This window comes from Phyllobates terribilis, unplaced genomic scaffold (assembly GCF_046119375.1).
Source record: "Phyllobates terribilis strain yellow unplaced genomic scaffold, ASM4611937v1 Scaffold_11__3_contigs__length_659146591, whole genome shotgun sequence".
NCBI lineage: Eukaryota > Metazoa > Chordata > Amphibia > Anura > Dendrobatidae > Phyllobates > Phyllobates terribilis.
Window position 1 is genome coordinate 619,056,276 of NW_027362771.1, and position 26,432 is coordinate 619,082,707.

The following is a 26,432-nucleotide window of genomic DNA, read 5'->3' on the forward strand; positions in this document are numbered from 1 at the left end:
AATGTGAAGTGAGTTATCCTTAAAGAGATGGAACAAACACTTTATAGTGGTCTTGTAGCTCCATTCATTTGGAGAGGTCTTCAATATCAGATCAATAGAGTTTGATATCTGTTATCGATCAACTGATTTTTTGTTTCAGCACCGGCCTGATGTAAATAGTGGATGGAAATTGAAAAGTGCTGCTTCGTTCAGTGTGCAGTGTCCATTCTCAGGTACTGCAGCCTCGCTCATATTTAATTGAATAGGAGTTGAACTTCAGTACTCGGCAATGGCCACTACACAGGATGGAGCAGTGTATCGCTTCATTGTTTACATCCAGCCATTGTTGGAGTTAAAAACAGCTGAGCGGTGAGAGTAAAAATTGTCAGATATTGATTACCTACTCTAATTATAAGTCTCTAATATCCCGTTGCCAGACAACCTCTTTAAGGTAAAATTAAATCTATGGAATAATCGACTATTAAATGAAGGATTCTTTTTTGGAAAAAGAAAACCACATAAGATGCCTTTACAATATCTTTCCAGATCCTCAAATATATCCAAATAGCTAAAGTGAAGCTGAGCAATGGACGGGAAATGTTTTTCGATGTGAATGGAGACCCTCCTCCTCTATATGACTTAGTGAACTGGCAACTGGGCTCCAATAGTGGATTGGTACAAGTGAATGTTGGGCAATACGACTCATCAGACTTAATTATTAACACAAGTTCTTTAAGATGGAATATGGGTAACACCAAGGTACAGTATTGTACACAAGTTAGGAATAATGATCAAAAATTATCAAAAGGTTTATGTAATATTTACCAACAACAAAATTGCACAAAACAAGTAAAATAAATATATTCCTCTTCATATTCCTGAGTATCTACCATCATCAACAATTGGTGAACTAGTCAAGTTTGACTTTGTAAAAGTCAAAACTTATCATGCTCCTAATACTTACAGAAAACCATTATAAAGAGTCAATTAAAACTTTGAGTCAATAAAAGGAAACCTCGAGTTGAACCCTCACCTGAGAGGAGATATGATTCAAAGGACATCAATATTGTAGATAAAATTCTGAAGCAGAAGCTCATCTTCCACAGCTACCAGCAGGGTGCCAATAGTCCATGAAGCCTGGTCCACAGGGATTTCCTGTCCTTCAAAAGATAGACATGATCACAACAGTCTAGAAAAAAAAATCGACAAGTCATTATTTACACTCTTTGTAAGATGTAACATTTCAACCTCTGAAGGGTCTCTGTCAAAGCTTGATTTAGACTTTTATAGGGTTGAAATGTTGGGTCATACTGTAAAAGTTTAGAAAGGCTCACCATAGACTTATTATCTGGAGCATTGCGGTCATCTCTCCCATCTTTTAACCTGGTAGAGGCATCATAACAGTGTATCAGTGAAATGTTTATTTTTTCACTATTGTGGTGATCAATGGAATTTAAATACTGGCAAGACATTTTACTCATAGCAATTAGCAGATTGCTGAGGGTCCTAATAATAGGACAGCTTGTGATCGACTTATTAAGCTCGGGCCGGGCTCACCGTGATACTCAGGTGCTCGACCCGAGCAACGAGCCCAACGTTAGTCCCCCAGCAGTCTGTAGAAAGTCTAAAAAGTGCCCAAAACGATAGCGACAGTGCTCAAAAGACAAGGGGACAGCATGGGCATTGCCCCAGGAAGCATTTCTGACCACCAGGTCACTGCTGTCAACAACGTGGTCAAAGGTATTATGCCACTTTTACTGAAATAGTTTTCCTGTGAAATATGTTAAGGAACTTCCTTTCCAGGGTAAAAACTTGAGTATAAGGTAAAATAAATAACCAAAAACAAAATACTCCTCCACACCTTGGGCTATGTTCACAAGTAGCATTTTTTATGCGTTTTTGCACTTTTGTATTGCTTTCAACCATGACAAATGCATTCACCGGGAAATCTCATTTTAACTATTTACAATCTTATCTGGCCATGTGCTGTGTGACACATGCATACAGTGCTGAAAAGACAAGGGAACAGCATGGGGAAGACCCCTGGAAGCATCTCTGACACCCTGATCACTGCCTAAATGTGTGCCCATCAGAAGTGATATTTGCTGCATCAGAAGATGCAAACTTGCAACTATTCCCGTGCAAGTCCTTGTCCCAGGGCAGTGTTCAATTGTACCTCCCCCATTCCTTGCAATGCAAGCGCAAGTATGCAGCCTGCCACCCACCCACCCCCAGGCTGCAATACCATACTGCTAGCTTGTAGTTGAAATGGGGACTTTTAGTTTGGGGAAGACTAAAGATGGCCACTACCTCATGGCTGCTTTGGCATCGAGGTATCTATACTCAGTCCCCAGTCGCCCGGCGACCGGGTGTCCACGCTCGGTCCCTAGCCGCCAGGGGGAGGCCGGGTGTCCATACTCGGTCCCCAGCAGCCCCGCGTTAGTGTTCTCCTATGCATTGAAAAGGAAAAGCTGACTAAAATTAGGAGGAAATGCAATGCCCGTTGGAAGAATGGTGGAGTTCGCAGTGGAATAAAAAGACATTATCAATGCCCCTTGAAAAAGTGGTGGAGATCGCAGTAGCTTAACAAGACAGGTTTAATGCCCCTGGGAAAGTCATGGAGGTCGCAGTAGCTTAACAAGATGGTTTTAATGCCCTTTGGAAGAGACGTGGAGGTCGCAGTAGCTTAACAAGACAGTTTTAATGCCCCTTGGAAGAGACGTGGAGGTCGCAGTAGCTTAACAAGATGGTTTTAATGCCCCTTGGAAGATTGGTGGAGGTAGCAGTAGCTTAACAAGATGGTTTTAATGCCCCTTGGAAGAATGGTGGAGGTCGCAGTATCTTAACAAGACGGTTTTAATGCCCCTTGGAAGAATGGTGGGGTCTCAGTAGCTTAACAAGAAGATTTTTATGCCCCTGGGAAAAGTGGTGGAGGTCACAGTGGAATAAAAAAACAATATCAATGCCCCTGGGAAAAGTGGTGGAGCTCGCAGTAGCTTTACAAGACGGTTTTAATGCCCCCTGGAAGAGACATGGAGGTCGTAGTAGCTTAACAAGACGGTTTTAATGCCCCTTGGAAGAGACGTGGAGGTCGCAGTGGAGTAAAAAGACAACATCAATGCCCTGGGAAAAGTGGTAGAGTTCGCAGTAGCTTAACAAGACGGTTTTAATGCCCCTTTGAAGAGACGTGGAGGTTGCAGTAGCTTAACAAGATGGTTTTAATGCCCCTTGGAAGAATGGTGGCGGTCGCAGTAGCTTGACAAGACGGTTTTAATGCCCCTTGGAAGAATGGTGGAGGTCGCAGTAGCTTAACTAGATGGTTTTAATGCCCCTGGGAAAAGTGGTGGAGGTCGCAGTGGAATGAAAAGACAATATCAATGCCCCTGGGAAAAGTGGTGGAGGTCGCAGTAGCTTAACAAGACAGTTTTAATGCCCTTTGGAAGAGACGTGGAGGTCGCAGTAGCTTAACAAGACGGTTTTAATGCCCCTTGGAAGAGACGTGGAGGTCGCAGTAGCTTAACAAGACGGTTTTAATGCCCTTGGGAAAAGTGGTGGAGGTAACAGTGTAATAAAAAGACAATATCAATGCCCCTTGGAAAAGTGGTGGAGGTCGCAGTATCTTAACAATGTGGTTTTAATGCCCATTGGAAGAGACGTGGAGGTCGCAGTGGATTAAAAAGACAATATCAATGTCCCTGGGAAAAGTGGTGGAGGTCGCAGTAGCTTAACAAGACGGTTTTAATGCCCCTTGGAAGAATGGTGGGGTCTCAGTAGCTTAACAAGAAGGTTTTAATGCCCCTGGGAAAAGTGGTGGAGGTCACAGTGGAATAAAAAGACAATATCAATGCCCCTGGGAAAAGTGGTGGAGCTCGCAGTAGCTTAACAAGACGGTTTTAATGCCCCCTGGAAGAGACATGGAGGTCGTAGTAGCTTAAGAAGACGGTTTTAATGCCCCTTGGAAGAGACGTCGAGGTCGCAGTGGAATAAAAAGACAACATCAATGCCCTGGGAAAAGTGGTGGTGGTCGCAGTAGCTTAACAAGACGGTTTTAATGCTCCTTGGAAGAGACGTGGAGGTCGCAGTAGTTTAACAAGACGGTTTTAATGCCCCTTTGAAGAGACGTGGAGATTGCGGTAGCTTAACAAGATGGTTTTAATGCCCCTTGGAAGAATGGTGGCGGTCGCAGAAGCTTGACAAGACGGTTTTAATGCCCCTTGGAAGAATGGTGGAGGTGGCAGTAGCTTACCTAGACGGTTTTAATGCCCCTGGGAAAAGTGGTGGAGGTCGCAGTGGAATGAAAAGACAATATCAATGCCCCTGGGAAAAGTGGTGGAGGTCGCAGTAGCTTAACAAGACAGTTTTAATGACCTTTGGAAGAGACGTGGAGGTCGCAGTAGCTTAACAAGACGGTTTTAATGCCCCTTGGAAGTGAAGTGGAGGTCGCATTAGCTTAACAAGATGGTTTTAATGCCCCTGGGAAAAGTGGTTGAGGTCACAGTGTAATAAAAAGACAATATCAATGCCCCAGGGAAAAGTGGTGGAGGTCGCAGTAGCTTAACAAGACGGTTTTAATGCCCCTTGGAAAAGACGTGGAGGTCGCAGTAGCTTAATAAGATGGTTTTAATGCCCCTTGGAAGAGACGTGGAGGTCGCAGTAGCTTAACAAGACGGTTTTAATTCCCCTTGGAAGAATGGTGGAGGTCGCAGTAGCTTAACAAGACGGTTTTAATGCCCCTGGGAAAAGTGGTGGAGGTCGCAGTAGCATAACAAAATGGTTTTCATGCCTCTTACAAGAGCCATGCAGTATAGCATAATAAAAACATTATTCCCATTATTGGGGAGTGGGTCTCCCATAGTCTTTGCCTATGCCTTCCAAGCAAATGCTGCCAAAAATTAAGACGGAGGAACTTGCAATGCTGGCAACACGGACCACAGTCACACGGTGGTATAGTGGTGGTGGAGGCTGAGGATAAGAAGAAGAGCAAAATACAGCCGAAATGAGGAAACGTATACCCATGTGTGGGTGTGAAGCGGTGCATGGGAATACACCTCCCGAAATAACACAGTGGATTTGACTTTGTTACTCTGCTGTCATTTGGTGGTGATGAGAAGTCTGGCCCAATGCAGCCCTTGTTAATTTTGATAAGGGTCAGCTTGTCAGCATTGTCACTTGACAGGCGAGTGCGCTTATCAGTTATAATTCCCCCAGCCGCACTAAAAACACGCTCCGATTACACGCTAGTGGCAGGGCAGGCCAGGACCTCCAAGGCGTACAGAGCAAGTTCATTCCAAGTGTCCAGCCTGTATACCAAATAATTAAAAGGCACAGAGGAATCACGGAGGACGCTGATACAGTCGGCAAGGTAATCCCTCACCATCTTTTGAAACTTTCCACTCCTTGTGAGAGTACCCCGCGCCTCAGAGCCTGTAAGCTGGGCGGGTCTCAGAAAACTCTCCCAGAATGTTGACAGTGTTCCCTGCCTCTGCTGGATTGGAGTTGCATCTCTCTCGCCTGTACTCCTTGGTTGGTCAACGAACTTTGACCTCTGCCGCTAGCGTGTTCAGATGGGAATTTTTTAACAATTCTACAGCAAGGGCCTTCTGGTACTGCCCCATTTTTGTAGACCTCTCCACCTCAGGAATAAGAGAGTGAAAGTTCTCCTTGTAGTGGGGGTTTAAAAGTGTCACCAACCAGTAATGACTGTCACCCAACATTTTGGCAACGCTTGGGTCATGGTTAAAGCAGTGTAACATAAAGTCAGCTATGCATGGCAGACTGGTAACGGGCAAGACTTCCGTGTCCTCATCAAGATGACGACTGACCATGCTCTCCTCCTCCTCATCATTCTCCCCCTTGTCCTCAGGCCACCCACGCTGAACCGACGGTATGACAGTTGTACATGTACTACCATCTACAGCGCATGATAACAGCTCCTTTTCTTCCTCCTCCTCCTCCTCTCCCTCATTGTCCCCCAATGCACGTTGGGATGAGATGAGGCTTGGCTGTGTGTAATCGCTCATCACGGGTTCTTGATCCATCTCATCATACTCTGGCTACAATGCCTCCTCTTTAATTCTCTGCAGAGAACGTTGCAAAAGACAGACAAGTGGGATGCTAACACTAATGATGGCGTCATCGCCACTCACCATCCTGGTGGACTCCTCAAATTTGGTCAGGATGGTACATATGTCAGACATCCAGGTCCACTCCTGAGGTCTTTTGTGTGGAGTTTGACCTGAATATCGACGGATTTGTTGCAACTGGTACTCCACAACTGCACTCTTCTGCTCACAAATCTTTTGCAACATGAGGAGGATAGAGTTCCAACGTGTGGGGACATCACACACCAGTCGGTGTGCCGGAAGCTGCAAACGCTGCTGCAACACAGCAAGGGCGGCCGATACTGTAGCCGATTTATGAAAATGAGCTGACATTCGGCGTACTTTGACGAGCAGATCTGGCAACTCGGGGTACAATTTAAGAAACCGCTGAACCACGAGCTTAAGCACATGAGCCAGGCATGGTACGTGTGTGATTTCGCCTCGCCTCAGAGCCGCCACCAGATTACGGCCATTGTGACACATGACCATGCCTGGATGTAGGTTCAGCGGTGTCAGCCACAGATATGCCTGCTCTTTCACAGCTGTCCACAACTCACAAGCAGTGTGAGGTTTATCACCTAAGCTTATGAGTTTCAGCACAGCCTGTTGCTGCTTGGCTGAGGCAGTACTGCAGTGCTTCCAGTTTTTAACTGATATGGTGATATCTGAGATGGAGGCTGATCATGAGGAGGAGGAGGAGGATGATGCGTAGGAGCTGTACACTGTGGGGGCAACTCTGACTGACATAGGGCCCGCAATCCTGGGTGTGGGGAGGATATGTTCCGTCCCAAAGTCCTACTGGATCCTGGCTTCCACTATGTTTACCCAGTGTGCCGTCAGGGAGATGTACCATCCCTGGCCACAAGAACTTGTCCACGTGTCCGTTGTCAGGTGGACTCTCCCAATAACTGCGTTGTTGAGGGCACGGCAGATGCTTTGGTAAACGTGCTTGTGTAGTGCGGGTATGGCACACCGGGCAAAATATTGTCGGCTGGGGACTGAGTACCGAGGGACGGCCACCGCCATAAGGTAGCAGAAAGTTTCCGTCTCCACCAGCCTAAAAGGCAGCATTTCCAACGCAAGCAGTCGTGAAATGTTCGAATTTAGGACTGTGGCCTGTGGGGCGTTGGCTGCGAAATTGCGCTTTCATTCAAAGGTCTGGGATATGGACAATTGAACGCTGCGGTGGGATGCGGACGTGGACGTTGATGCTGTTTCTTGAGAAACTGCCATAACAAGTGAAGTCTGAGAGGAGGGGCATCTTTGCATGGAGTATGGACAGGGGATTGCCTTGCATGCACAGCAGGGGGTTCTATTACACGCACAACAGCGGAAGAAGCAGTGGTGACACCCGCTGACACTGGTCATGGACCCTGGGGTTCGCCCCACAAAGTCGGGTGTTTTGCTGCCATGTGTCTGATCATGCTGGTGGTGGTCAGGCTGGTAGTTTTGTCACCCCTGCTGATGCTGGCCTGGCAGGTGGTACAAATGGCCTTTTTGGGGTTATCAGCAGAGTCTTTAAAAAAATTACAGACTCTGGAAGACCTACCGGTTGTACTGGCAACGTCCCTCGTGTCGTTGTTACGGGGAACTGTTGCCCGTCTTCTATGTGCGACCACCACACTGCTTCTTCCTGTCTGTTGGGGTACTCTGCCTCCCTCCCCCTGTGTGCTGCTGGCCTCGCTCTGCGTGTCCTCCTGCCATGTTGGGTCAGTTACTAGATCATCCACCACCTCCTCCTCTTCCACTTGCACACCATGATCCTCCTCCTCGCTTCGTGGCAATTGTGTCTCGTCATCATTCACCTCTTTAGATCGGTTCGATAAATTCCGGTTTGTATATCGCGGCGCTTCCAAATAGGGCCCAGTGGATATTTACATTCAGGATTTATTGATTAGAATATAAAATAGCAGTGTACAACGCGTTTCTACTCATTACAGATTCTTCATCAGGTACAATTTCGTAGTCATGCTTATGGAAAGTCTCTTCATTATATAAAGCACTGATCAGGTTCATCAGGGTCATGGACCGCCCAGTTAATTAATCATGTTAATTGAGTTGATTTATGCATGTGATTAGTTATGCAATCTAAGGTTGTCTCTACTAGAGTAAAATCAAATAAAAATATAACAACAACTACAATAAAAATGCAACAACAACAACAGAAAAAAAAAAAAAAAAAAAAAAAAACACACAAAATACTTTCTTAAATGATTAAGAAGAAATAAAAACCTGTTTTTGGTTAAAATGTTTAAAATGACAGAATTGAATATATTTGATAAACAAAGTTGAACAGGCAGAACCACACTGAGTTCACTTTACATTAGAGGACCTTGAATATATTAACAATAAACATATATTTATTAGTCATTAAATAGAGAAACAATAACCACACTGAAGGTCAGTAAGAACAACATAATATTATTATGAATCTGATTTTCCTCTTAAATACAATCTGTCAATAGTGAGCGATAGTGTTACTGGATCTACATGCAGGGGAGAAAAACATTCTTTTAAACATTTTAACCAAAAACAGGTTTTTATTTCTTCTTAATCATTTAAGAAAGTATTTTGTGTGTTTTTTTTTTTTTTTTTTTTTTCTGTTGTTGTTGTTGCATTTTTATTGTAGTTGTTGTTATATTTTTATTTGATTTTACTCTAGTAGAGACAACCTTAGATTGCATAACTAATCACATGCATAAATCAACTCAATTAACATGATTAATTAACTGGGCGGTCCATGACCCTGATGAACCTGATCAGTGCTTTATATAATGAAGAGACTTTCCATAAGCATGACTACGAAATTGTACCTGATGAAGACTCTGTAATGAGTAGAAACGCGTTGTACACTGCTATTTTATATTCTAATCAATAAATCCTGAATGTAAATATCCACTGGGCCCTATTTGGAAGCGCCGCGATATACAAACCGGAATTTATCGAACCGATCAACTGAGCAAACAGGATCTTCCAACATGAGGACCTGATCCTTCCGGTAAAGCGTGCTGCAAGCCACAAGAGTCCACCACTACTAAACGTTAAACCTCAAGATTACTTAAAGGTGAGCAGTTTTCAGTTACCTCACCCTTATTTACAAATCCTAAAATATACTGCACTTAGATCTGCGCCGTTCCTTTTTCCATTTTCTCCCCTAGAAGCTGAGAGACAGCTTTACTAAATCATTCACCTCTTGTGACAAATTGCCAGCGTCGACTTCCTGTGGCCGTGGCTGTTCAAATATTTGGGCATCGCTACATGGTATCTCCTCTTCCACCACTTCAAGTGGACCAGGCGAGGGACACAAATATGGAAATGGACAAGTGAACAGCTCTTCAGAGTGTCCAAGTGTGGGATCAGTTGCTGTCTGACGACACTCGGCATGGTGGGGTTAAGGAGCATCAGGGTGAGGAGGAGTATGCGGTCGAGACTCACGGCTATTAAAACTTGAACGTGTGGAAGAGAGACTGGAGGTGGTGGTGCCCAGGTAACTGGAAGTATTATCTGCTATCAAATTAATAACCTGTTCACACTGATCAATTCGCAATACTGGTGTTGTAGTGTGGTTCCCTAGTAATTCGGTCAAGAAGTGGGAGAGAGAAGATGTGGCTGTTAGTTGTGGCACATTTTCACCTTGGCCACGGCCCCGTCCTCTACATGCACCATTACCAGAACGTTCAGTTCCACGTCCCTTGCCAAGCACCTTGCCCATTGTAAATGAAGTAAAATAGCTTACACTCACACTATCAATAGAAAAAGTGTAATAAAAAGCAGATTAGAACCGTGAAGAGGAAAACCACAGTTCTATTTCTCTGGCCTACACCAGACTCTTTTAAACAGATATATTGGTGTCTGACCAGTCAGGGAGACACTATTACAGTTTTTTTTTCCGGCAAAAAATGCCAAAAGCAGGATAATACAGAGATTTGACCTGTGGAAGTGCAAAACCACAGTTCTATTTTTCTGGCCTACAACAGACTCTTTTAAACAGATATATTGGTGTTTGAACAGTCACAGACACATTCATTTTTTTTTTGGGAGGGGGGGGGAATACCAAAAGGTTAATAAGATGGGTATTTGTACAGTCTGACTGAGAAAAAAAAATATACAGGATTTAGATGAAAAAAATAATAATTTTTCCTGGCCCCTGAGACCGGGGTGATGAGTTTAGCAATTTGACCAACAGGAGCACACAGGACTGTAATGCAGCGTTTTCTGGTTTAACCACTGCGTCTTCTATACAGCCTGCCTGCCTGATATCTGGGATGGATATTAGTCCTGAGAAGGACTGTTTGTTTGATTTGGCAGGCTTTAGAGACCCTACACTACCTATTTTGCACTATATATCTCTCCTTAACTCAGCAGCACCCTCTCTACACTGTCTGATCCGGAGCGACTGTGTCCAAGATGGCAGCGCCCGGTTTTAAATACTCGATGTGACGCTGTGCGGCCAGCCAATCACTGTAATGCCCACAAACAACATGGCTGCAGCATTACAGTGACTGGCTGGCAATCCTGGCATGTTCATTGGCTCTGTAAAGAGTGCCAAACGTGCAAGGCGGAGACCAGAGCTACCACCCGAGTAACCCGGAAATGCTCGGTGCTCGCCGAACATCCCAAGTAGTGAGATGCTCAGGCGAGTAACGAGCAGTGTCAAGCATGCTCGCTCAACACTAATAGTAAGGTATGAAGGACACTAATTCTAAATATTATTGGGAATATTTTGATAATTTACATTTTTATTCACTACTGCACAAAGTTTACTCTACTCATCTTTCCTGAGATACATAGAAATATGACCATTATTGACTTCTTGTTTGGCTCAAAATATTTGTGGCGCAAAATGAGTGGCAGCTCTTAGGTGGGAGATGTTCATTCTCTACTAGATGGTGGCCCGATTCTAACGCATCGGGTATTCTAGAATATGTATGCAGCTGACCGGGCGCGACTAATCAGCGATGCAGTATTTATATGGGTTGTGCACTACTTTAAATTAACCCCCCAATGTTTTCCCCCCAGGGCCCCTAATGAATTTTGGAGGACCGGGGAGCGAGGCCGCCGGTCGGGGTACTTCTGCTGCGAGCAGCCGGGAGATGACCGGCTAGCACAGGGTGAGCTGGTGAGGGAGATGACCGGCTAGCACAGGGTGAGCTGGTGAGGGAGATGACCGGCTAGCACAGGGTGAGCAGGTGAGAGTGTGATGGTGAGCGTTTGAGGCTGAGCGGGTTAGGGTGTGCATGTTAGGGGGAGCGTGTGGAGGTGTGCGTGTGAGCGTGTGAGCATGTGAGAGTGACCGTGTGAGGGTGAACGTGTACGGGTGTGAGGGTGAGCATGTGAGGGTGAGCGTGAGCATCTGAGGGTGTGCGTGTGAGGGTGTGCGTGTAAGGGTGAGCGTGTGAGGGTGAGCATGTGAGGGTGAGCATGTGAGGGTGAGAGTGTTCGGGTGTGCGTGTGAGGGTGAGGATGGGAGCGTGTGAGGGTGAGCGGGTGAGGGTGTGCAGGTGAGGGTGAGCGGGTGAGAGTGTAAGCGTGTGAGGGTGAGCGTGTGAGGGTGAGCGTGTGATGGTGAGCGGGTGAGGGTGAGCGGGTGAGGGTGAGCGGGTGAGAGTGTGAGCGTGTGAGGGTAAGCGTGTGAGGGTGAGCGTGTGATGGTGAGCGGGTGAGGGTGAGCGTGTGGTCGTGAGTGTGTGAGGGTGAGCATGTGAGGGTGAACGTGTGAGTGTGAGCGTGTGAGGGAGAGCATGTGAAGGTGTGTGGGTGAGCATGTGAGGTGAGCATGTGAGGGTGAGTGTGTGAGGTTGAGCGTGTGAGGATGAGTGTGAGCGTGAGAGGGTGAGTGTGTGGGGGGTGAGCATGTGAGGGTGAGCGTGTGGTCGTGAGCATGTGAGGGTGAGCGTGTGAGGGTGAGAATGTGAGGATGAGCGTGTGAGCATGACGGTGTGAGCGTCTGAGGATGTGCTGGTGAGGGTGAGCGTTTGTGGGTGTGCGGGTGAGGGTGAGCGCGTGAGGGTGTGAGCGTCTGAGGGTGTGCGTGTGAGCGGGTGAGGGTGAGAGTGTGAGGGTGAGTGTGAGCGTGCAAGGGTGAGCGTGAGAGGGTGAGCATGTGAAGGTGAGCGGGTGAAGGTGAGTGTATGAAGGTGAGTGTGTGAAAGTGTGCATGTGAGGGTGTGCGTGTGAGGGTATGCGTGTGAGGGTGTGAGGGTGAGGGTGAGCATGTGAGGGTGAGCGTGTGAGGGTGATTGTGTGAGGGTGTGAGGGTGAGGGTGAGCATGTGAGGGTGTGCGTGTGAGGGTGAGCGGGTGAGGGTGAGCGTGTGAGGGTGAGCGTGAGAGGGTGAGCGTGTGAGGGTGAGCGTGTGTTCGTGTGAGGGTGAGCATGTGAGGGTGATCGTGTGAGGGTGATCGTGTGCGTGTGAGGGTGTGCGTGTGAGGGTGAGCGGGTGAGGGTGAGCGGGTGAGGGTGAGAGTGTGAGGGTGAGCGTGTGAGAGTGAGGTTGAGAGCGTCTGAGGGTGAGCGTGTGAGGGTGAGCGTGTGAGGGTGAGCGTGTGAGAGTGAGGGTGAGCATGTGAGAGTGAGGGTGAGCATGTGAGGGTGAGCGTGTGAGGGTGAGCGTGTGAGGGCGAGCATTTGAGGGTGAGCGTGTGAGGGCGATTGTGTGCATGTGAGGGTGTGCGTGTGAGGGTGAGCGGGTGAGGGTGAGCGTGTGAGGGTGTTTGTGTGAAGTTGAGCGTGAGAGAGTGATCGTGTGAGGGTGAGGGTGAATGTGTGCGGGTGAGGGTGTGCGTGTGAGGGTGTGCGTGTGAGGGTGAGCGTGTGAGGGTGAGCATGTGAGGGTGAGCGTGTGAGGGTGATCGTGTGAGGGTGAGCATGTGAGGGTGATTGTGTGAGGGTGAGCATGTGAGGGTGAGGGTGTGAGGGTGAGGGTGAGCGTGTGAGGGTGAGCGTGTGAGGGTGATTGTGTGCGTGTGAGGGTGTGCGTGTGAGGGTGAGCTGGTGAGGTTGAGCGTGTGAGGGTGATAGTGAGAGGGTGAGCGTGTGAGGGTGAGGGTGAGCGTGTGAGGGTGAGAGTGAGTGTGTGCGGGTGAGCGTGTGCGGGAGAGGGTGTGCGTGTGAGGATGAGCGTGTGAGGGTGAGCATGTGAGGGTGAGCGTCTGAGGGTGATCGTGTGAGGGTGAGCGTGTGAGGGTGATCGTGTGCGTGTGAGGGTGAGCGTGTGAGGGTGAGCGTGTGAGGGTGAGCGTGTGAGGGTGATCGTGTGAGGGTGAGCATGTGAGAGTGAGGGTAAGCGTGTGAGGGTGTGAGGGTGAGCGTGTGAGGGTGAGCGTGTGAGGGCGAGCATTTGAGGGTGAGTGTGTGAGGACGATTGTGTGCATGTGAGGGTGTGCGTGTGAGGGTGAGCGGGTGAGGGTGAGCGGGTGAGGGTGAGCGTGTGAGGGTGTTTGTGTGAAGTTGAGCGTGAGAGAGTGATCGTGTGAGGGTGAGGGTGAACGTGTGCGGGTGAGGGTGTGCATTTGAGGGTGTGCGTGTGAGGGTGAGCGTGTGAGGGTGAGCATGTGAGGGTGAGCGTGTGAGGGTGATCGTGTGAGGGTGAGCATGTGAGGGTGATCGTGTGAGGGTGAGCATGTGAGGGTGAGGGTGTGACGGTGAGGGTGAGCGTGTGAGGGTGAGCGTGTGAGGGTGATTGTGTGCGTGTGAGGGTGTGCGTGTGAGGGTGAGCTGGTGAGGTTGAGCGTGTGAGGGTGATAGTGAGAGGGTGAGCGTGTGAGGGTGTTCGTGTGAGGGTGAGCATGTGAGGGTGATCGTGTGAGGGTGAGGGTGAGCATGTGAGGGTGAGAGTGAGCGTGTGCGGGTGAGCGTGTGCGGGAGAGGGTGTGCGTGTGAGGGTGAGCGTGTGAGGGTGAGCATGTGAGGGTGAGCGTGTGAGGGTGATCGTGTGAGGGTGAGCGTGTGAGGGTGATCGTGTGCGTGTGAGGGTGTGCGTGTGAGGGTGAGCGTGTGAGGGTGAGCGGGTGAGGGTGAGCGTGTGAGGGTGAGCGTGTGAGGGTGATCGTGTGAGGGTGTGAGCGTCTGAGGGTGTGCGTGTGAGTGGGTGAGGGTGAGCTGGTGAGGGTGAGCAGGAGAGCGTGAGAGGGTGAGCTTGTGAGGGTGAGCGTGTCAGGGTGTGCGTGTGAGGGTGTGCGTGTGAGGGTGAGCGTGTGAGGGTGAGCGTGTGAGAGTGAGGGTGAGCGTGTGAGAGTGAGGGTGAGCGTGTGAGGGTGAGCGTGTGAGGGTGAGCGTGTGAGGGTGATCGTGTGAGGGTGATTGTGTGCGTGTGAGGGTGAGCGGGTGAGGGTGAGCGTGTGAGGGTGTTCGTGTGAGGGTGTGCGGGTGAGGGTGTGAGGGTTTGCGTGTGAGGGTGAGCGTGTGAGAGTGAGGGTGAGCGTGTGAGGGTGTGAGGGTGAGCGTGTGAGGGTGAGCATGTGAGGGGGATTGTGTGCGTGTGAGGGTGTGCGTGTGAGGGTGAGCAGGTGAGGGTGAGCATGTGAGGGTGAGCGTGTGAGGGTGATCGTGTGCGTGTGAGGGTGTGCATGTTAGGGTGAGCGTGTGAGGGTGAGCGTGTGAGGGTGAGCGTGTGATGGTGAGCTCGTGAGAGTGAAGGTGAGAGCGTCTGAGGGTGAGCGTGTGAGGGTGAGCGTGTGAGGGTGAGCATGTGAGGGTGTGAGCGTCTGAGGGTGTGCGTGTGAGTGGGTAAGGGTGAGCTGATGAGGGTGAGTGGGAGCGCGTGAGAGGGTGAGCTGGTGAGGGTGAGCGGGAGCGCGCGAGCGGGTGAGCTTGTGAGGGTGAGCGTGTGAGGGTGTGCGTGTGAGGGTGTGCGCGTGAGGGTGAGCGTGTGAGGGTGAGCGTGTAAGAGTGAGGGTGAGCGTTTGAGGGTGTGAGGGTGAGAGTGTGAGCGTGAGTGTGTGAGGGTGAGGGTGAAGGTGAGTGTGTGAGGGTGAGCGTGTGAGGGTGAGCGTGTGAGGGTGATTGTGCGCGTGTGAGGGTGTGCGTGTGAGGATGAGTGGGTGAGAGTGAGCGTGTGAGGGTGTTCGTGTGAGGGTGAGCGTGTGAGGGTGATCGTGTGAGGGTGAGGGTGAGCGTGTGCGTGTGAGGGTGTGCGTGTGAGGGTGTGCGTGTGAGGGTGAGTGTGTGAGGGTGAGCATGTGAGGGTGAGCGTGTGAGGGTGATCGTGTGAGGGTGAGCATGTGAGGGTGATCATGTGAGTGTGAGCATGTGAGGGTGAGGGTGTGAGGGTGATCGTGTGCGTGTGAGGGTGTGCGTGTGAGCGTGTGAGGGTGAGCGGGTGAGGGTGAGCGTGTGAGGGTGATCTTTTGAGGGTGAGCATGTGAGGGTGATCGTGTGAGGGTGAGGGTGAGCGTGTGAGGGTGAGTGTGAGGGTTAGCGTGTGCGGGTGTGCGTGTGAGGGTGTGATGGTGAGCGTGTGAGCATGTGAGGGTGAGCGTGTGAGGGTGATCGTGTGAGGGTGAGCATGTGAGGGTGATCGGGTGAGGGTGAGCATGTGAGGGTGAGTGTGTGAGGGTGATCGTGTGCGTGTGATGGTGTGCGTGTGAGGGTGAGTGTGAGGGTGAGCGTGTGCGTGTGTGCGTGTGAGGGTGTGATGGTGAGCGTGTGAGCATATGAGGGTGAGCGTGTGAGGGTGATCGTGTGAGGGTGATCTTGTGAGGGTGAGCATGTGAGGGTGAGCGTGTGAGGGTGATCGTGTGCGTGTGAGGGTGTGAATGTGAGGGTGAGCATGTGAGGGTGAGCGGGTGAGGGTGAGCATGTGAGAGTGAGCGTGTGAGAGTGAGCATGTGAGGGTGAGAGCGTCTGAGGGTGTGCGTGTGAGTGGGTGTGGGTGAGCTGGTGAGGGTGAGCGGGAGAGCGTGAGAGGGTGAGCGTGTGAGGGTGAGCGTGTGAGGGTGTGCGTGTGAGGGTGAGGGTGTGAAGGTGAGAGTGTGAGGGTGAGCATGTGAGAGTGAGCGTGAGAGGGTGAGCGGGTGACGGTGAGCGGGTGAGTATAAGCGTGTGAGGGTGTGAGCGTGTGAGGGTGAGCATGTGAGGGAGGGTGAGCATGTGAGGGTGAGCGTGTGAGGGTGAGCCTGTGAGGGTGTGCATGTGAGGGTGAGCGTAGGAGCGTGTGAGGGTGAGCGTGATAGAATGTGAGGGTGAGTGTCTGAGGGTAAGCATCTGAGGGTGAGCATCTGAGGGTGAGCGTGTGAGCGCTTGAGGGTGTGCGTGTGAGCATGTGAGGGTGTGAGTGTGTGAGGGTGAGCCTGTGAGGGTGAGCGTGTGAGGGTGAGCGTGTGAGGGTGTGAGCGTGTGAGGGTGAGCGTGGAAGCGTGTGAGGGTGAGCGTCTGAGGGTGAGCGTGTGTGGGTGAGCGTGTGAAGGTGAGAGTAGGAGCATGTGAGGGTGAGCATGGGAGCGTGTGAGGGTGGGAGCATCTGAGGGTGAGCGTCTGAGGGTGAGCGTTTGAGGGTGTGAGGGTGAGCATGTGAGGGTGAGCGTGTGAGGGTGAGCGTCTGAGGGTGAGCGTCTGAGAGTTTGAGGTTGAGCGTCTAAGGGTGAGCGTCTGAGGTTGAGGGTGAGCGTGTGAGGGTGAGCGTGTGAGGGTGTGAGCGTGTGAGGGTCAGCATGTGAGGGTGAGCATGTGAGAATGAGCGTGTGAGGGTGAGGGTGAGCGAGGAGGGTGAGCGTCTGAGGGTGAGCGTCTGAGGGGGAGGGTCAGCGTCTGATGGTGAGTGTGTGAGGGTGAGCGTGAGAGGGTGAGCGCGTGAGGGTGAGCGTGTGAGGTTGAGGGTCAGCGTCTGATGGTGAGTGTGTGAGGGTGAGCGTGAGAGGGTGAGCGCGTGAGGGTGAGCGTGTGAGGTTGAGGGTGAGCGTGTGGGGGTGAGCGCGTGAGGGTGAGCGTGTGAGGATGAGGGTGAGCGTGTGGGGGTGAGCGTGTGAGGGTGAGCATGTGAGGGTGAGCGTGTGAGGGTGAGCGTGTGAGGGTGACGGTGTGAGCATGAGTGGGTGAGGGTGTGAGGGTGAGAGTGTGAGCGTCTGTGGGTGTGCGTGTGAGCAGGTGAGGGTGAGCGTGTGAGGGCGAGAGTGTAAATTTGGCTCCAATATCGCTGATTGGTCGCGGCCGGCTGCATCGCCGCTGACCTCCATGCGGCTACCGTCGAGAGATCAGTGGCTAGGGCCGCTGATCTCCCGACGGCAAGTGTGAAAGGAGGAACGGGGAGCGGCGCCAATTAGGCCGCCTGTCGGGGTACTTCTGCTGAGAGCAGCCGGTCATCTCCCGGCTGCATCGCCGCTGACCTCCGTGCGGCAGATAAGCCGCTAACGGCCAACATGTTGTTCTGAAATCCCGCATCGCTGATTGGCCACGGCCAGACCAATCGGCGAAGCGGGATTTCCTTGACAGAAGGACAGACAGACAGACAGACGGGATAAGACAATTATATATATTAGATGCGCCTACATATGTCCGTGTAGAGGTGGTGATAAATCTATGGATTATCTGGTGAGTCATGATATTGTATTGAGTTTCTATAGTAAGAAATGTAAGTCTTTATTTCCGAAGGTAAGTGTGAACATATCTGTACACATTTCCATGAAAAAATTGTATGTTTAACATTAAACCCTAAATCACACCACAGAGTAATAAAGCGAAATAGTGGCAATACAATGCAACCTTTCATTTCCTGCGTGATATTACAAATTAATAGTTAAATAATATTGCCCAACAATGTCTACACCGCTAGGTTCCTTATGGTGTGGAGAAGTTAAGGCATTATTAGTACCTTGTGATATCCAGCTGTAGGAAGCAGAACAAAGGTTATTTTATAGTGTCTCAAGTTAAGATGAGCAAATCGTCTTGCAGGATACTAGTCCAGAAGCCACGTGAGTAGTCCATGGTCGCCGGACAGGAACCCTTCCACCCTACCGAAATCTCTGACACTTCTTTTGATTTGTATGACTGGCATGACATGCTCATGATTTGCGCCAGGTCTCATTAATTAGTAAAGATATCGGGGATTCTGGTAGGAGGTGGTTTACACTCCTCTGGGCCGATAGCCATGAACAACTGACATGGCTTCTGGATCTGCATTATGATTCACTCATTTCTAATCTCAACCTTATCTCAACCTTACCATGTTCATTTTCCTCCCCTACATGGAGCACAGTGCATATACACAGTATATAGCCACAAATAGACACATATAGCATTAACAACTCTCACCAGAGTATCATAAAACATTTTTTTTATTTTTTTTTGCTTTTTGGGTTTTGTTTCAAAGCTGTTTATTAGACACAAGATTAAAGTAAGGAAGGACATGTGTAGATCAGAATGCAGAGCAGAAGAATTAGGAAATTGTGTGACTGTAATGTAATAATATCACAGAATTCTCTAATATTGGGCTCAATGTAAGGCCTCATTGTGCATAAAACTAAGCCTCATACAACCATGTCAGTGAGAACAGTAAAAAAGTCATATCTACTAAAGTTCAGAGAGGCAAAACCAAAGAAATGAGCTGGAGCATAAGTTGGTATATGTGCAAGTGTAAGAATACGTTCACACCGTGGCCATTTCACAGATTAAACCCAATAAAAAATACAATCTAAGCTTATGACCTACAGCAAGTAAGTAAATAGTGATAGAACATGCAAATAACATATGGGACTTAGTTAACGCTATTTTGGTCAAAAAAGGGTAAAAGTCATCCTACCATGGCAAGGTTCACCCATCGGGAAGGTCCTAACCTGTCTTCAGTATTAAAACCTTACCCTGTGCCAGCCAACCTCAATGTAGATAAGGGCAGAGAAGGATCCAGGCCCAACTGTTCATGCACCTGCCTCTGGGAATCCATATAGATAAATGCCTAGCTCAGAAAAGGGGGCATGCCCCTGTTTGTACAGAGTACAAAAAACTACAGCAAAACCAAAGAAATGAGCTGGAGCTTAAGTTGGTATACATGTAAGTTAATTCACAATGTGGCCATTTCACAGACCAAACCCAAAAAATTGAGCAAATACCCTATAGTAAGGAAGCAAATAGTAATAGAACATGTAAATAATATAGGGTACATAATTAACTCTATTTTGATTAAAAAAGCATAAAAACCATCCCACTGCGATAATGGTAAAGGTAAGGAAGGACATGTGTAGGTCAGAATGTGGAAGGTTTAGGAGATTGTGTGACTGCAATGTAATAATCTCACAGTATTCTCTAATAGTAGGCTCAGTGTAAGGCCTCATTCCACATAAAGAAAAGCCTCATGCAACCATGTCAGTGAAAAAAAATAAAAAAAAGTAATATCTGCTAAAATTCAGAGAGGCAAACACAAAAAATGGCCTGTCAAAATGAAACCTTGCCCAGGGGACTAGATGGTTTTATTTTGCACCGACAACCAACTTCAGGCTTTTCCGAGCTTTGGTGTTTAGTGGTTGTGAAGGATATGATTTTTTTCCAATCAACAGGGAAAACTTTTAAAAATGAAACTAAGGAACAAAACCTTATTGCCATGCTTAAATCAGTCATTAGCTAAAAATCTCAATCACTCTTTGCGGTGCCTTAAGAACTGTATATACACTGCTCAAAAAAATAAAGGGAACACTCAAATAACACATCCTAGATCTGAATGAATGAAATATTCTCATTGATTACTTTGTTCTGTACAAAGTTGAAGGTGCTGACAACAAAATCACACAAAAATCATCAATGGAAATCAAATTTATTAACCAATGGATGCCTGGATTTGGAGTCACCCCCAAAATTAAAGTGGAAAAACACACTACAGGCTGATCCAACTTTTATGTAATGTCCTTAAAACAAGTCAAAATGAGGCTCAGTATTGTGTGTGGCCTCCACGTGCCTGTATGACCGCCCTACAACGCCTGGGCATGCTCCTGATGAGGCTGAGTATTGTGTGTGGCCTCCACGTGCCTGTCTGAACTCCCTACAATGCCTGGGCATGCTCCTGATGAGGCTGAGTATTGTGTGTGGCCTCCACGTGCCTGTATGTCCTCCCTACAAAGCCTGGGCATGCTCCTGATGAGGTTGCGGATGGTCTCCTGTGGGATCTCCTCCCAGACCTGGACTAAAGCATCTGCCAACCCCTGGACAGTCTGTGGTGCAACGTGACATTGGTGGATGGAGCGAGACATGATGTTCCAGATGTGCTCAATCGGATTCAGGTCTGGGGAACGGGCGGGCCAGTCCATAGCTTCAATGCCTTCATCTGGCAGGAACTGCTGACACACTCCAGCCACATGAGGGCTGGCATTGACCTGCATTAGGAGGAACCCAGGGCCAACCGCACCAACATATGGTTTCACAAGGGGTCTGAGGATCTCATCTCTGTACCTAATGGAAGTCAGGCTACCTCTGGTGAGCACACGGCCCTCATAAGAAATGCCACCACACACCATTACTGAAACACTGCAAAACCGGTCATGCTGATGGATGTTGCAGGCAGCAGATCACTCTCCACGGCGTCTCCAGACTCTGTCACGTCTGTCACATGTGCTCAGTGTGAACCTGCTTTCATCTGTGAAGAGTACAGGGCGCCAGTGGCGACTTTGCCTATCCAGGTGTTCTGTGGCAAATGCCAAGCGTCCGGCACGGTGTTGGGCTGTGAGCACAACCCCCATTTGTGGACGTGGACTCATAGCACCCTCATGGAGTCGGTTTCTAACCGTTTGTGCAGACATGCACATTTGTGGCCCGCTGGAGGTCATTTTGCAGGGCTCTGATAGTGCTCCTCCTGCTACTCCTTGCACAAAGGCGGAGGTAGCGGTCCTGCTGCTGGGTTGTTGCCCTCCTACGGCCCCCTCCATGTCTCCTGGTGTACTGGCCTGTCTCCTGGTAGCGCCTCCAGCCTCTGGACACTACGCTGACAGACACAGCAAACCTTCTTGCCACAGCTCGCATTGATGTGCCATTCTGAATGAGCTGCAGTACATGAGCAACTTCTGTGGGTTGTAGAGTCCATATCATGCTACCATGAGTGTGAAAGCACAACCAACATTCAAAAGTGACCAAAACATCAGCCAGAAAGCATTGCTACTGAGATGTGGTCTATAGTCCCCACCTGCAGAACCACTCCTTTATTGAGGGTGTCTATTCCATTTGTACAACAGCATGTGAAATTGGTTGTCAATCAGTGTTGCTTCCTAAGTGGACAGTTTGATTTCACAGAAGTTTGATTTACTTGGAGTTATATTCTGTTGTTTAAGTGTTCCCTTTATTTTTTTGAGCAGTGTATTTATTGTATCTTCAGATTCCCATTTCAGTTTGCAGTGAAACTTGTCCTCCAGGTTTCAGGAAGGCTCATCTTAGTGGAAAACCTACCTGTTGCTTTCAGTGTATCCCCTGCGCTCATGGAGAAATCACTAATAAAACCGGTAAGTTATTTGTTTTGTCTTTTTAATAAATTGTTTTAGAATCACATAGGGTCACACCCCAATAGTAGGGATCTAGAGGGCAAGACAGCAAGGGATTAGTTCACAAAGGGAGGAAAGAATTATATGTTGCTTATATATAAGGTCTTTAAATGGTTGTCCACTACTATTGAATTTATCATCTGTCTTAAGGGTCGGTCATCATTATAAAAACAGAGGTGGTCCGCTACATGGCTCGTTCACTATAGGAGTCTGGATGTAACAGTGTATTGAATGGAACAGCACAGCCCATACAATCGATATATGTTCTCCTGAAGGTTACTGCAGACAAGCTCCTATACTCTTTAATAATGATTGATATGCAGTTCTCGGCAGCAGGTACACAACTGAGAAAGAGGAACGGGTAAAGGATCTGGGAATGTTTAGCTTGCAAAAAAAAAGGCAAAGAGGAGACTTAATAGCTGTCTACAAATATCTGACGGGATGTCACACTGTACAGGGATTATCCGTAATCTCATTTGCACATGGAAACACGAGAAGCAATGGGATGAAACTGAAAGAGATAAGATACAGATTAGATATTAGAAAAAATATTTTGACAGTGAGGGTGATCAATGAGCAGGACAGGTGGCCACGAGAGGTGGTGAGTGCTCCATCAATGGAAGTCTTCAGAGACAGGACATACATCTGTCTGAGATGGCTTAGTGAATCCTGCATTGAGTAGGGGGTTGGACACGATGACTCTGGAGGTCCCTTCCAACTCTACCATTCTAAGATTCTATGATTCTATGAACTGTAGTGTTCCAGTCTTTACAATGTTTACATCTGGCCAATGCCAGAGGTTATGACAGCCAATCCTAATCACCTTCGCTGTTTATTTTAGTTGTTTTAACTAAGTGATTCTTTTGGAATGGGTTTCCTCCAGATTGGTCAAGGGAAAATGTGTGGTCATCAGGTTTTGCTCCTCCTGCAGATACCTGGATCTCTTTCTTCGGGATGAAAGATGACCTAGACTGATCTTGTAGTTCTACTAGGGTGGCAATGCAAGTGTTTACTGGGAGCACAACCAGCTCTTCCTAAGTTTGAAGCCACTGATCCATGTACATCTTTGTGGCCTTCTGTTGTAAAGTGACATGAATGCTTTAATCTGGGATCTTCTCCTTTCAGAATGGGTTACGGTAGACCAAATCCCTGTGAGCTGTTTTTCTATGTGACACCGTTCATATGAAATCATGATCTTGGACTTGAAAATAAATCAGCTAACAGGAGTTATGATGTGTGAGACACCCACCCATCTTATATTGTTGACTTATGCTAAGGATAGGTCATTAATAACACCTCTATATCAGATGGTACCTTAATGAAAAAATAGTCTGTAGAAGAATTATGTAGATATAAGTTTATTTAATTTTCTCTATCTTACTTTTAGATGTGAGAGAATGCCTCAAATGTCCATGGGACCAATGGCCAAACCAACAAAAAGATAAATGTTTACCCAAGCTTACCGAGTACCTTTCCTATGAAGAGACTTTAGGCGTCATTTTGTTGTCCACAAGCGTCACATCTTCATTAATTCCTTTGTGTGTCCTCAGCCTGTTGATCCACTACAAAGCCACTCCCATTGTAAAAGCCAACAATTATACTATTAGTTGTCTTCTCCTGGTTTCCATGTCTCTCTGTTTTCTCTCATCTTTGGGATTTATCGGATATCCCAACCATCTCAAGTGTCTTCTACGACAAGTGACATTTGGGATGGCCTTTGCTCTTAATGTATCATGTGTCTTGGCCAAGACTGTTATGGTCATGATTGCATTCAGAGCCACAAAACCGAACAGTAGTTTGACCAAATGGGCCAGACCTCAAATGTCATATCTGGTGATCGTCCTCGGAACATTTCTTGAATTAATATTAAGTGTCACTTGGTTATTGATGGCGCCCCCTTTCCCACAATTCAACTTGAATGCAAAATTTGGAGTTATCATAGCTGAGTGCAATGAAGGGTCCCTTACAGCCTTTTGGTGTACAACAGGTTATTTGGGAGTACTAGCCTTGGCTAGCTTTCTTCTGGCTTTCTTAACTAGACATCTTCCAGGTAACTACAATGAATCTAGGTTCATCACCTTCAGCATGCTGGCTTTCCTAAGTGTCTGGGTGTCTTATATTCCGGCCTCCCTCAGCACCAGTGGTAAATATGCTATAGCCATGGAAATATTTGCCATCCTTTCCTCAAACTGGGCGATGCTCTGCTGCATGTTTGCTCCAAAATGTTATGTCATTTTGTTTCAACCTAATATGAACTCAAGGAAATACCTCCAGTGGAAGCGTTAAAATAAAATAAAAGTCTATAATTTTCTGGATATATCAGTGTTAAATGAAATTTTAATAAAAAAAGTCATAATTTGTAAATTGTTTCATCTGTCATTTGTTTATATTGGGCAATTTGTTTGACAACAGAATTTTTTTTTTTATTATTTTGCAGAAATAGAGCCACTCTTGTCAAGGTGTTGCATCTGTTAATGCAAGAAATCCCCACTTCTGGTGATCTTTTATTTTTTTTTACTTAAGTTACTGTATTTGTGGCTAAAAATTATTTTTGTAGTTGAGTTTCATTGAAAATTTTGCACCGTTGGGATTTTTCAGGCTATTTGTTTTATTGCTCATTCAACTTTGATGTGGTCTGTGGTCATAAGTTTAACTTTGATGTAGTCTGCAGATATATATCAGCTGAAAGTAGCAAGAAAGATAAAAGAATCACAAAGTTGCCACTTGAACTGTCAGAATTGGCTCACTGACAAATTATCAGTTAAATCATTCTGCAGCCACCAATGGAACATACAACACAAAGGTTTTAAAATGCAAATGGTGCAACATTTTAATGAAACTCAATTGCAAAAATGTTTTTTTAGCACAAAATATATACATTTAAGTAAATAATAATATAATATATATACAGTACAGACCCAAAAGTTTGGACACACCTTCTCATTTAAAGATTTATCTGTATTTTCATGACTTTGAAAATTGTACATTCACACTGAAGGCATCAAAACTATGAATTACCACATGTGGAATTATATACTTAACAAAAAAGTGTGAAACAACTGAAAATATGTCTTATATTCTAGGTTCTTCAAAGTAGCCACATTTTGCTTTGATGACTGCTTTGCACACTCTTGGCATTCTCTTGATGATCTTCAAGAGGTAGTCACCGAAAATGGTTTTCACTTCACAGGTGTGCCCTGTCAGGTTTAATAAGTGGGATTTCTTGCCTTATAAATGGGGTTGGGACCATCAGTTGTGTTGTGCAGAAGTCTGGTGGATACACAGCTGATAGTCCTACTGAATAGACTGATAGAATTTGTATTATGGCAAGAAAAAAGCAGCTAAGTAAAGAAAAACGAGTGGCCATCATTACTTTAAGAAGTGAAGGTCAGTCAGTGCAAAAACTTAGGAAAATTTGAAAGTGTCCCCAAGTGCAGTTGCAAAAACCATCAAGTGCTACAAAGAAACTGGCTCACATGAGGACCGCCAAAGGAAAGGAAGACCAAGAGTCACCTCTGCTTCTGAGGATAAATTTATCTGAGTCACCAGCCTCAGAAATCGCAGGGTAACAGCAGCTCAGATTAGAGACCAGGACAATGCCACACAGAGTTCTAGCAGCAGACACATCTCTACAACAACTGTTAAGAGCAGACTTTGTGCAGCAGGCCTTCATGGTAAAATAGCTGCTAGGAAACCACTGCTAAGGACAGGCAACAAGCAGAAGAGACTTGTTTGGGCTAAAGAACACCAGGAATGGACATTAGACCAGTGGAAATCTGTGCTTTGGTCTGATGAGTATAAATTTGAGATCTTTGGTTCCAACCACCGTGTCTTTGTGCGACGCAGAAAAGGTGAACGGATGAACTCTACATGCCTGGTTCCCACCGTGAAGCATGGAGGAGGAGGTGTGATGGTGTGGGGGTGCTTTGCTGGTGACACTGTTGGGGATTTATTCAAAATCGAAGGCATACTGAACCAGCATGGCTACCACAGCATCTTGCAGCGGCATGCTATTCCATCCGATTTGCGTTTAGTTGGACCATCATTTATTTTTCAACAGGACAATGACCCCAAACACACCTCCAGGCTGTGTAAGGGCTATTTGACCAAGAAGGAGAGTGATGGGGTGCTGCGCCAGATGACCTGGCCTCCACAGTCACGAGACCTGAACCCAATCGATATGGTTTGGGGTGAGCTGGACCGCAGAGTGAAGGCAAAAGGGCCAACTAGTGCTAAGCATCTCTGGGAACTCCTTCAAGATTGTTGGAAGACCATTTCCGGTGACTACATCTTGAAGCTCATCAAGAGAATGCCAAGAGTGTGCAAAACAGTCATCAAAGCAAAAGGTGGCTACTTTGAAGAACCTAGAATATAAGACATATTTTCAGTTGTTTCACACTTTTTTGTTAAGTATATAATTCCACGTGTGTTAATTCATAGTTTTGATGCCTTCAGTGTGAATGTACAATTTTCAAAGTCATGAAAGTACAGAAAAATCTTTAAATGAGAAGGTGTGTCCAAACTTTTGGTCTGTACTTTATATATATATATATATATATATATATATATATATATATATATATATATATATATATATATAAAACATTTGATAAGAGAAGTGTTTCCCAAAAAGTGTTATATACCTTACTGGTACAACATCCACCACTTTCTTTCGCTAGTCTGCAGTAGTGATGAGCGAGTATATTCTTTTAACCCTTTCAGCGAGCATGCTCGGGTGATCGCCGAGCATCTTCAGCGCGCTCGGTTGTTGAGTTTTAGTCACTTCGTGCACATGATTTGCGACCGTTTGACAGCTTTAATACATGTGAGGAATGCCTAAGAAACAGGCATTCTTCACATGTATTAAAGATGTCAAATAGTCGTAAATCATGCACACGGTGTG

General features: G+C 47.3%; 1 protein-coding gene across 1 annotated transcript in view; it reads left to right on the forward strand.

The window, feature by feature from the left end:
• The window catches only part of LOC141167400 (extracellular calcium-sensing receptor-like), a 32,008-nt gene extending 8,193 nt beyond the window's left edge, over positions 1-23,815 (forward strand). Inside the window, exons 5-7 of the mRNA XM_073654807.1 lie at positions 526-738; positions 21,367-21,490; positions 22,917-23,815. Coding sequence (XP_073510908.1) covers positions 526-738; positions 21,367-21,490; positions 22,917-23,815 — 1,236 coding nt within the window. The remainder of the gene's footprint in view (positions 1-525; positions 739-21,366; positions 21,491-22,916) is intronic.
• Positions 23,816-26,432: the final 2,617 nt, after the last annotated feature.